This window comes from Stegostoma tigrinum, chromosome 7, assembly GCF_030684315.1.
Source record: "Stegostoma tigrinum isolate sSteTig4 chromosome 7, sSteTig4.hap1, whole genome shotgun sequence".
Taxonomy (NCBI): domain Eukaryota; kingdom Metazoa; phylum Chordata; class Chondrichthyes; order Orectolobiformes; family Stegostomatidae; genus Stegostoma; species Stegostoma tigrinum.
This window is the reverse complement of record NC_081360.1, coordinates 48,112,872-48,125,746: the sequence shown is the minus strand read 5'-3', so window position 1 is coordinate 48,125,746 and position 12,875 is coordinate 48,112,872. Positions and strand designations below refer to the sequence as shown.

At 40.2% G+C, this 12,875-nt stretch overlaps 1 protein-coding gene across 1 annotated transcript in view; it reads right to left on the bottom strand.

Annotated features, from left to right (window-relative positions):
• The window catches only part of dnah9l (dynein, axonemal, heavy polypeptide 9 like), a 353,637-nt gene that overhangs the window by 324,158 nt on the left and 16,604 nt on the right, over positions 1–12,875 (bottom strand). Inside the window, 3 exon segments of the mRNA XM_059647649.1 lie at positions 1,668–1,879; positions 8,370–8,469; positions 10,619–10,808. Coding sequence (XP_059503632.1) covers positions 1,668–1,879; positions 8,370–8,469; positions 10,619–10,808 — 502 coding nt within the window.

Genomic DNA, 12,875 nt, shown 5'->3' with positions numbered 1-12,875 from the left:
GAAATTGCTTTAACAGACTCCTGAGCTAAAATGCTTTGTAACAAGATGTTTTATTACTTTCCAACAAACCTATGATTTTTAAAGACATTCCTGCTTCAGCTGTACTCACAGCTATGGAGGTGTAGATGTGACTGGAAGGAGATGAAGAGGGAGGACAGTGCGGTAAGAGCTGTTTGAAAAGCAGGGTGTAAAATCCAGCAGTGGATCATAAGGGTCAGAGAAACAGATGTGCAGGGCGTAATACGGGAAATAGAATTGAGACCAGCCACTATGTCACAGAAGAAAGTAAACAAAACAGGAAAAGCTTCTGAAAAGGAGCATGACTCACTTGGCCATTGATAAACTCTGATGTTTGGGTAGGTTCCATCCCAAATCAGGTAGATTGTATAGTTATGCTATGGTGGAGGCTTGCAAATCAGCCTGTCTGCTAACATATGGTGAAAAATTAGATCGCACTTATTGATAGCAGCTGCTAATGGGCAATGGCTATCAAAGAAAATGGGAAAATACTTTAAAATCAGGGAAAATGGTTGCCCGAGTTAAATGTTGAAGATGAGCATCCATGATGCAACACCACCTACTGGTCAGGGCTTGTATCTGCATTGATGCCTGCAAGATCTGTTTGTGTTTAGAATCACAGAATCCCTAGTGTGGAAGCAGGCCATTCAGCCCATTGAGTCTACACCGACCCTCCAGACAGCATCCCACCCAGACTCAACCACTACCCTATCCCTGTAATCCTGAATTTCCCATAGCCAACCCACCTAGCATGCACATCCCTAGGCACTATGGGAAATTTAGCACAGCCAATCCACCTAGCCGACACATTTTTGGACTGTGGGAGGATACCAGAACATCCAGAGGAAACCCAGGCAGACATGAGGAGAACATGCAAACTCCATGTAGGCAGTCACCTGCAGGTGGAATCAAACCCGGGTCCCTAGTGCTGTGAGGCAGCAATACTAACCATGGAGCCACTGTTACATTTAAGTTATAAATAATGCACTGGGAGTTTCAAGTTATCTTTTGAGATAAAACTTATTTCTTAACATTTCAGAATTTAAGCAAAGGCTAATGGACAGAAAGAATGTACTAAAACAACAATTTAGAAGACATTCGGACAGGTACATGGATAGGAAAGGTTTAGTGGGATATGAGACTAACACAGGCTAATGGGACTAGTTCAGTTTAGGAAACCTGGTCAGCATAGACAAGTTGGGCTGAAGGGTCTCCCTCTGTGCTGTGTGATTCTGTGACTCTAATTACTTTCTTTTTCTGATAAATCACCTCATTTGAGAAAAACACATTGAAATTTTAGTAAACTAAAATTTACATAGATACTTTAAATGAACAATTCAGCAATCACAAACCTTTAAAAGCATGTTTTTTTTAATATCAGCAATTGCTTCATTACGTTATTGACATTTTAGAAAGTTTCTAATCTCCAAAGAAACTTTATTCAATTTTCTGTAGAGAAGCTTTATTCTCACGTTATAAGAAGATTGCAATTCTTACCCATGTGAATAAGGCAGGTGTTAAAAGCTTTTTTTCACAATATGATGCCCAAATAACAAGATAAACTGTATAATGAATTGAATATTCATCAGTAAATCTTTAAAATTTTGCAGAAGATTATTTATCTTCAACACAACACCAGACACATGTACCTGGTTGATGATAAAATTGCAGAATTCCTGTAGCAAGATAATAATTCTTGAAGGAAAGCAATAGTATCTGGAATGGCTCCATATCAAGCAAATAGTATGGAAAAGGGGAGGAATAAGTGACTCGATTTCACTGAAGTTTGATTCCTCCAATTGCGATATATGATATTTCAGAGCTCGGAGATGCAATTCAATGTCTTGAGCCTCAGAGACACCTACAAAAATTCAAGAATATTATTCACATCTTCCTAACATTAATACAAAGGCAAAATACTAAGAATTCTGGAAACTAGAAACAGACAAAGACCGCTGGAGAAACTCAGCAAATCTGGCAGATCTATGGAGACACGAACAGAGTTAACATTTCAAGTCCACTATGACTCATCTTCAGCCTATGTTACTTACCTACGGCCTTTGTCCTCTACTGAACGTGTAAGCTACTAGTTCCTGATTATCCACCAACTCTGACCGTGCGGAATCACTACCCAACAGCTTTAATTCCAAGGGAATACCAACCCATGGCCTCGCCGCTGCCTCACTGGTGTGTGCTGCTGCCAACATTCCTGAAAAGGGGCACCATAGGTTCTTGCTGGCTCTCCCCAACAACTCAACAAAATTCCACCCAATATTCTAACCCAGGTTAGACCTGGTTGGTGCAAGTCTAAACTTAGCAGAATCCTTCAGGAAAGATGTGGTATCCTTTTGCAGAGGCCAAATGCCTTTTTACTATGGTTGTGGGGCACGTTTGAGGGAGGTTTGGTGCTCTTTGAGATTTTTAAAAGTAGACATGAAGGACAAAATGTTTAAACTCACTGGAACAGTTAATAGAAATTTAATAATTTCCCTACTCCAAAAAGAACCGAAGGTCAAATTACCAATTACTGAGCACCTACAGGCCAAAACAAAGTTGAAGCACATATTTGAAATCATTTGGTTGTGTTAACAGAGAAAAAGCACAAATTCAGGCCAATAATCTAGAACAAAGCCTCAGGGTCAGAGGAGTATTTGGTATGATTCTGTCTGACCAAAATAAATGAGCCTCTCAAATGGGCTAAGTAATAACAGGGCAGAACTATTGTATTCTATAAGGAGGGTCTGGAAGTAAGTGAAAGAAAGCTAAGGTGTACAATAATAGCTATTTTGTACTTTCTAACTATAAATAAAAATATCTTCCTGTTTTGTGGCCTCAAATATTGTTGTAATGTGCACATGGGTATCTAGGAGCTAATGGCACTGGAATCACTTAACAAGACAGTTCCCACATGTACACAATATCGTCAAACTCTGAATGACTAACTGGAATAGTTTGAAAGAGCAGTAAATGAATAGTCAGGAAGCTGTTTGTTCTCTCTTTGATGCTCATACACACTCATGATCCATGCTTCTTCCATTTCCGCATATTTCTTTTTTTTGCATATCCTCTTTTGCCAGTATACACACTTTCTCTCATGTTTAAGTGCAAGCCAATCATTTACTTTTGTATTAATTGATCATTTTGAAGAACATTACCATTCTTATCCTTCCTTCATATTAGTGAATGTGAACTGGTCAAGTCCTGTGTACTAAGATTTTCACACCAAAATAGGGAAATTAAATGTCAAAGGTAGCCTGACTGAAGAACTGCATTATGAGTTATAGAACAGGAAGGCAGGATGGGAAATTTAGTCAAATCACAGGCTTGCTAAAGTCTACAAACTGGTTTTAAACTTTCTAGAGCTGAGACCATAAAAATGCCACCTTCTTTCGAGAAGTGGAGATTAACAGGAGTATTAGAGATAACAGACCAGATGGTTGCCTTTGTTTATTCAAGCATAACCTTAAGATTGAAACTTAGAAAAGCAGGACATCAAACAGGAATTTCCAACAGAATAGCGTTGCAAATAAAAGCAAATTAATTGGTCAAAAGCAAGCATTAACTTTATATGATACACATATTGATATCAAACATTCCTGATCGTAAGGTGCTCAGAACACATAGTGAATGGTAAAGGAGAGGGGATAGTGCTTTTGGTTAAGGACAGCATTTCAGTACTGGAGAAAGTGGATGTCTTAGAGGGTTCAAGAACATAATCAATTTGGCTACAGCTAATAAATACAACCAGTGCAATTATATTGCTCAATGTAACCTATAGATCACCAACTAGTGAGAAGCATATAGAGGAACAAATCAACAAGAAAATTACAGAGAGGTGTAAACTTTATGGTGTAGTCCTAACAGAGGACATTATTTATCCGCATATTGACTGGGGTAACGGTAGTATAAGGGGCTGCAAAGAACAAACAATCCTCTTTGCTGTTCAGGAAATTTTCCCACAACAGTATGTGCCCAAGGAAGAGGGCACTATGAGACCTGGTTCTTCGGAATAGCACGAGCCCAGTAGATGAAGTGTGAGTGGTGAAACATTCAGGGAGAAGTGATCATTGTATACATTTAAGGATAACAGCGTAAAATGACATTGGTCGAGTGAGAATAATCAACTAATAGACAACAGATCTCAATTGGGCAAGAATGGAACTGAGCCGGATAGACCAGAAACCAAATGGAATTGCATCTGCAGACACAAGTAGAACAGTAGCTGAACAACATGGTACGCTTAAAGAAGAAATAGTTTGGGCATAGGTATAGTCCCTCAAAAGGGAAGGCAGGACAAGGGAAAAAAAAAGCATACTGGAGAGCACAGGAGAAAAAATTGTAAAACAAAAAGAAATTGCGTGCTGATGGTAAGTGTTAGATTATAGGTACAATTGAGAAGCAAGATGGATAAATTAGGTTTAGAGGAGAGGTGAAAAGCAAATTAGAGAAGCTAAGCACTCTACAGTAGGATTATGAAAAAACACTGGCTGCTAATGTCGATGGAAATCCCAAAATCTTCCACAGGCACAAAAATAAGTGTGGTAAATGGAGTAGGACTGATTAACAGCAATAAAAGGAGACTCAAGCACAGAGCAAAAGCACAGCTGAGTTCTTAGTACTTTGTATGCGTCTTTACCCACATGGCAGGTGCTGCCCAGGACATGGTGAGAGGAGGAAACTCTGATGAAGGGCTCAAATTAATAAAGAAGAGATATTAGATAAGCTCTAAGTATTTAAATCTGACAATGAACTGGGCACGGATATCTATCTAATGATATCGAAAGAACGAAGTGTGGAAATTGCAGAGGTGCTGGCAAGTATATTTCAATCTTCCCTAAATTTGGGGTTGGTGCCAGAGGACTTAAGAATTACAAACATTATACCTTTTTTGCATAAGTGTGTAATGGTCAATTAGTGATCAGTCAGTATAACTTCCATTGGTGAGGAAACTGGTAACAACAATTGTTCTAAAAACAATTGATAATCACTTGATAAAAATGGGTTAATTCAGAAGAGTCAACATAGATTTGCTAAACAAAATGCATGTTTAACTTTCTAGGGTATTTTTTTTAAGAGGTAACAGAATGTGTTGACAATGGGAAGGCTGTTGATGTGCTGTTGACCTCCAAAAGGCCACACAATAGACTTGTGAGGAAAGTTTATAGGTCATTGAATAAAACAGTCAGCAGCTGAGTGGATACAAAAGTAGCTGATGGATAAGGAATTGACAGTAATGGTCAGCGGGTGTTGTTCAGGCTGGAGGTTGGTTTGTACTGGAGTTTCCCAGGGGTCAGTATTGGGACCCTTGATCCATGTAACTACATGATCTAGATATTGATGTGCAAGAGGAACTTTCAATGTCTGCAGATGAAATTTAAAAATGGGAGAACTATAAACAGTGGCAAAGATAGTATGGACCTTCAGAGGAAGTAACAAGTTGGAGGAGTGGGCAGACTGATAGCAAGTGAAGTTCAACGTGGCGATGTATGAGCTGATACACTTTGGTACAAATAAAGTGGAGAGACAGTGTAAAATAAAGGATTCTATTCTAAAAGATGTGCACGAGCAAAGAGACCTGAATATCTATGCACTTAAGTCATCAAGGGTGGCATGACAAGTTGAGAGAGCTGTAAATAAAGCATATGGCAGTCTAGGCTTCATCAGCAGGTGTACAGAGTGTAACAACAGGAATGCTATACTGGACATGTATAGGACAATGGTTAGACCTCAGCTAGAGTATTATGCACACTTCTCACACCACATTTTGGGAAATGTGGGAACAAATCGGAAAGAGTGCAGAACTGGATTATGAGTGACTTCAGAGAATAAGAAACTTTAATTACGAGGATAGACTGGGACTGTTTTCCTTGCTTCAGAGAAGGCCAAGATGAGATCTGAGAGTAGTTTTCAAAATTATCAGGGATTTGGACAGAGGAATTAAGGGGGGAAAACTGTACCCACTCCTAAGAGAATTGAGAGCCAGAGGGCACATGTTTCAAGTGTTTTTACGAAGGAAGCAAATGCAAAGCAATAAAAACCTTTTCATTTACGTTAGCTCAGTGGGCTGTCTAGTTAGGTTGTGGTTCAGAATGATGCCAACAGGGTGAGTTCAATTCCTGCACTGCCTGAGGTTACTATGAAGGTCCACCCCTCTCAACCTCTCCCTTTGCCCCAGATATAGTAACATAGAACATAGAACAATATAGCGCAGAACAGGCCCTTAGGCCCTCGATGTTGCGCCAGCCTGTCAACTAATCTAAGCCCCTCCCTCTACACTATCCCATCATTATCCATCAAGTTCTGAGGGAACAGCCCTATGGTCTGGTAAAAAATATGGTAAAACTCTGGTTAGACAATTGCAACTTTAGCTTATTTCAGTTATACAAGCCGTTGGGGGGAAAGAAAGTTCAAGTTTGCAGATGACACAAAAATTGGTGGTGTCAGCCAAGAAGGTTACCTCTGAGTACAATGGAACCTTGATCAGATAGGCTAACAGGCTGAAGAATAGCAGGTGGAATTTTAATTTAGATAAATGAGAGGTGCTACTTTTTGGTAAGGCAAATTCTTATTTGTCAGGACTTACAGACCTAATGGTACAATCCTGGGGAGTGTTGTCGAACAAAGAGACCTTGGATTGCAGGTTCACAGTTCCTTGCAAGTAGAGTTGCAGGTAGAGGGGATAGTGAAGGCGGCATTTGGTAAGCATGCCTTTTTCTAGTCAGTGCATTTGGTACAGAGTTGGGAGGTCATCTTGCAGCTGTACAGGGCACTGGTTAGGCCACTTTTGGAATATCGAGTTCAATTCTGATCGCCCTGCTATAGGATGTTGAGAAACCCTCTGTTAATCCAGAGGCACAGATAATGCTCTGGGGACCTGGGTTCAAGTCCCCCCATGTCAAATGGTGGAATTTTAATTCAATAAAAATATCTGGAATTTAGAATCTAATGACGACCATGAATCCTGTGTCAATTATCAGAAAACCCACATCGTCTAGGAAAGGAAACTGTCACCCTTACCTGGATTGGCCTACCTGGGACTCCAGACCCAAAGCAATGTGGTTGACTCTAAACAATTAGGGATGGACAATAAATGCTGCCTGGTCAGCAACAACCGCACCCCATGAACGAATATAAAAAAAAACTTGAAACGGTTCAGAAAAGATTTACAAAGATGTTGCCAGTGTTGGAAATTTTGAGCCACAGGGAAAGGCTGAATAGACCGGGGTTATTTTCTCTGGAGGGTTGGACACTGATGGGTGACCTTAGAGAGGTTCATAAAATCATGACAAGCATGGATAGAGTAAGGTATTTTACCCTGGGAACGGGAGTTCAAAACTAGAGGGCACAGGCTTAAGGTGAGTGAGAAAAGATTTAGAAGGGGTCTAAGGGAAGTGCCAGAAGAAGTGCCAGAAGCTGGTACAATTACAACATTTAAAAGGTATTGTGATGGGTATATTAACAGGAAAGGTTTATGGGCATATGAGCCAAATGATGGCAAATGGAACTAGATTAATTTAGGATATCTGGGCGGCATGGACAAGTTGGACCGAAGGGTCTGTTTCCATGCTGTACATCCCTATGACTCTATAAGCATTTGACGATTAATAGGAAAACATTTTGTTGGTTCTATAGTTAACTAAAGTGATCATACATGAATTCCTTTCCCCCGAGCTTGACTCCTACCTGACTCCTCGTGCGTGCTGCATTTTCCTAGTCTACCCTGTAACTCATTTTGCAATCTCAGGCAATGAGAATGTTATTTTAATATCCAGCAATGTTATACACATTTTTGTTTCAAATACATGTAAATATTCCTGTGTTCATACATGACAAATTATTTATTACTGATTTATGATGAAATTATTATATTAACATTGCAAGCTGTATAACTTACAAAAAGGCACAGAAAAGTCTTTTAACATGACTTTTGCTTAGGAATAGTCCGAGTATGAAACAAAGTGTACATCTTTTGGAGTTTGCTGAGAACATTAATAATCAGCAAAGGATCAATTGCATGTACAAAGTTCCAATAATCAGTCATTTAGGAGTCCTGTTGTCTCTGGTTCTCAATCAGAATCCTAAATCTAACCCTCTGAATACTTTCCTCTCACACAACAATTGCACTTACAATCAATAATTTACAAACACAGATAGAAAAGAGATCAATACATTTCCAAATTGTTGTTAGATACTTAACTTACACTTGATTTCTAAACAGCAATTATCATTCTTAAATGTTACACCTCAATCTCTGGAATTGTTGTAATGCTATATATCCAAATGGCTGGTTATTTAATTCAGAAAGATTTTATAAATCTTAAGGTGTTCAAAATATAATGCCAGCGAGTTACCTTCTGTGACTTTCGAGATTGCATTTTTGAATGTAGAATAATAGCTGCTTTTCACAATTCTCAGAATATTAGCTATTTTGTGTATCTTGGGATTCTGGAGCTGGAAAAAAGGAATTTCAAAGTTAGTATGATTGTAAATCACCACGGTTCAAATAAGTCAACTCTTTGCACGTGAACTGCCAAAATAAATGAGATACAGAATCTGTCATTTGTCCTTGCTATGATTTTGGGCCAGTAGTTTATTTACCTGCTGTCAAAATCAATATCTAAACAAGAACTAGATGACGTGTCAGATAATGTGGGGAAGGAAACAAGCTTTCACAATTTTCCTCATTATTTTTGAGAAGCTCGTGAAGAAACTTGGCATGTGGTGGAACAAGGCACAGGTAATGGTGCATTGGACCTGTGAAGAATCTGAAGTATAAATACACTAAATCACTTTTGACCCACACCACTGGACAATCCTATTACACCAATCCCAGAAAACCTCAGTTCATTGTAAAATATAAAAAGCAAAACCTGCAAGTTGCTCAAATTCAAGAAATAGAATAGCTTTGTCAGCATATTTTGATGGCAAAGATTGTTAACTGCATCTGTGTTTGGATACTCTGCATGAACACTAATAATTTTACAGTTCTGCACTTTTTATACATGTCGATCAGAATTTTACAGAAGAGCCTTGGATACACCTGGAAGGAAAGTGGGTGATAAGCTGACGAGATTAGACATCTGACCCCTAAACTGATGGAAAGTCGACTAACCCTCAGTGAGAGAGAAAGTCCTACCCTTTGGTCAGCCAATCAGATTGCTTACAGTACCCACTGCTATGACCAATCTCACGATAGTGGCACCAGTAGATCCCAGAACCAGCTGAGCTGGGACAGAAGATATAAAAAGAAGGGGTGCTAAGATGGTGGAGGGTTAGATTTAAAGTCAAGGTGGAAGGTTTTAGGAGTGCACCCATCGCATGTAAGGACATCGCTGAAGACAGCTTTTCCTCCAATTCATTTAAAGGTTTTTAAGAAAACAGCTGCCCATTCCCTTCCACTTGCTCCTTTCAAATGTAATAAGACATGTGCAACATGCTGCTGGGATAGTAGGGAGATATTAAAGGTTAAATAAGTGAGCAAAATTTTGGCAAATGGAGAATAATACAGGAAAATGTCAAGTTGTTCATTTTGAAAAGGACAAAAAATAAACAAATTATTATTTCATAGCAGAAAAAACTGCAGAAAGCTGCAACACCAAAAGGACTAGGGGCACTTGTGCATGAAACACAGAGTAAGCACACAGGTACACCAGATAACCAGGAAGGCTCATGGAATATTGGCCCTTGTTTCAAGGGGTTGCAGTATAAACAGCAGGGAAGTCTTATTGGACAAGGTGTCGATGAGACCACATCTGGATTACTGTGAGCAGTTTAGGTCCCCTTATTTAAAGGAAAGGTATAATTTCATTGGAGGCAGTTCTTGAGGATAATCCCTGGTATGGAGGGATTGCATTATGAGCAAAGGTCAAGAAGGTTGAAACTCTACGAATTGGAATTTATTAGAATGAGAGGTGATCTCATTGAAACCTAGGATTCTCAATAGGCATGACAAGGTAAAGGCTAAGAGGATGTTTCCCCTCATGGCTAAGTCTAGTCATACAGCAAATACTCTCAGGATGAAAAGGTGCCAATTTAAGACGGAGATGAGGATCAATTTTTTTTCTGAGGGTTGAGCGTCTTTGGATCTCCTTGCCACAGAGTCCTTTTGTATATTTGAAGGACGGACAGATTATTAATCATGATGGGAAATCAAAAGGTTATGAAGAAAGGGCAGGAAACTCGGATCAGCTATGAATCTATAAAATGATAAGCAGGTGAGTGGGCCATATGGCCTACTCCTGCTCCTATTTCTTATGATCTTACAGGATTAATTCAGCTTTTGTCAAGTTCAACTGGTTCTTAATTATTGATTTAAAGTATGTTGGGTGGGCTGCCATGGTATCACCAAAACTATTTTACATGCATCTCCCCCAAACATACCCGGCACGATCACATTAAATCTAATCCATTGTTTCAATTCAAGTGATGTTTTCAAATTCCAGATGTATTTTTAAATAATGTCAGCATAAACTATATCATATCAGGTTATGTTAAACAGGCAGAACCATATCAAACGTTATAATACAGGTTTGTAGATTTCACATTTTTAAAACTTAACAGCAAAGAAGAAGGAAACAGTTTGTTTGTTCTACATACCAACCTGCTTATATATTCCAAGCAAGTTTTCTTTTCTTGCCATCCAAAAGGAAATCTCTGAAGTTGGAGTGGGATTTTTTTCTTCAATTAAGTCATCAAATGAATCTTGTTTCATGACATCTGTTATCTGATGCATCCATTGAATCACCATGGACTCAATAGAATGAAGTATTGATTTGCCCAGTCGTGGAAGGCTACAAAGGTAAATAAAATACCTCTAAGTTAGATCAACATTAAGCCACTTCATTACAACAGCATCTGTACATTACAAGTTGACAACACTGAAGCTTGAAAAATTATAGATGTAGAAATTAATAGTGACATTCTTCAATAGCTATTTGCCCTTCACGAGGCCATGCTATGGCAGATTTGCTAGTTGTTTATTGCTAGGGCATTAACTTCATTGGTTAAGCCAGCATTTTATTGCTCATCCTCAGTTATCCTTGAAAAGTGCTGGTATATTGTACTAAACCACTACAATACTTGGGAGTGTTGGAGTACCTGCATTTTTTTTCATAGAATCCCTGCAGAGTGGAAACAGGCCCTTCAGCCTAACAAGTCTATACCGACCCTTGGAGCCTCCTACCCAGACCCATCCCCCTGGAACACATCTAACCTACACCTTCCTGAACACCACAGGCAATTTAGCATGGCCAATCCACCCGGCCTGCACATCTTTGGATTGTGGGAGGAAACCAGGGAGAATGTGCAAACTCCATACAGACAGTCGCCTGAGGGTGGAATCGAATTGGATCCCTGGCACTAAGGCTGCAGTGTTAACCATTGAGCCACCATGCACCCCAATGTTTCTGTTCACGTGTGGGATGTGGACATCACTGCCTGGCCAGCATTTCTTGCCCATCCCTAGTTACCCTTGAGAAGGTGGTGCTGAGCTGCTTCTTGAACCACAGCAGTCCACCAGGTGTAGGTTGACCCACAATGCCATTAGGGAGGGAATTCCAGGATTTTGACCCAACAACAGTGAAGAAACAGCAATATATTTCCAAGTCAGGATGGTGAGTGACACGGAAGGAACTTGCAGATGATGGCATTCCCATATGCCTACTGCCCTTGTCCTAAACGGAAGTGGTCGTGCATTTGGAAGGTGCTGTCTGAGGATCTTCAGTGAATTTCTGCAGTGCATCTTGTAGATAGTACACACTGCTACTTCTGAGCATCAGTGGGGAGGGAGTGGATGTAATGCCAATCAAATGGGCTGCTTTGTCCTGGATTGTGTCAAGCTTCTTAAGTGTTGTTGGGGCTGCACTCATCTAGGCAAGAGGTGGTATTCCATCACGCTCCTGGCTTGTGCCTTGTAGATGGTGGGCAGACTTTGAGGAGTCACAAGGTGAGTTACTCAGTGCAGTACTCCCAACGTCTGATTATGCTCTTGCAGCCACTGTGTTTATGTGGTGAGACCAGTTGAGTTTCTAGTCAATAATAACCCACAGGAGGTTGACAGCAGGGGATTCATAATGGTAACACCTTTGGGGTGGTGGTTAGATTATCTCTTGCTGGGGATGGTCATAGCCAGGCATGTGTGGTGCGAATGCCACTTATCAGCCCAAGCCTGAATATTGTCCAAATCTTGTTGCACGTGACTATGGACTGCTCCAGTATCTGAGGAGTCATGAATGGTGTGAACATTGTGTAATCATCAACAAACATCCCCACTTCTGACCTCATGATGGAGGGAAGGTCATTGATGAAGCAGCTAAAGATGGTTGGGCCAAGGACACTATCCTAAGGAAATCCTGCAGAGATGTTCTGGAGCTGAGACGGTTGATCTCCAACAACCACAACCATCTTCCTGTGTGTCAGCTATGAATCCAACCACCGAAGAGTTTGCCCCCTGATACCCATTGATTCTAGTTTTGCTAGGTCTCCTTGATGTCATACTCAGTCAAATGCAGACTTGATGTCAAAGGCTGTCATTTTCACCCCACCTCTGGAATTCAGCTCTTTTGTCAATAAGATCAGGAGCCGAGTGCCTCTGGTGGAACCCAAACTGGGCATCACTGAGCAGATTATTGCTGAGCAGATGCTGCTTTATTGCACTGTTGATGTTGTCTTCCACCACCTTACTGATGTTTGAGAGTAGACTGATGGGGTAGTAATCGGCCGAGTTGGATTTGTCCTGCCTTTTACGTACAGGACATACTTGGGCAAATTTCCCCATTGTCAGATAGATACCAGTGTTGTAACTGTGCTGGAACAGCTTGGCTAGGGGAGCAGCAAGTTCTGGAGCACAAGTCATCGGT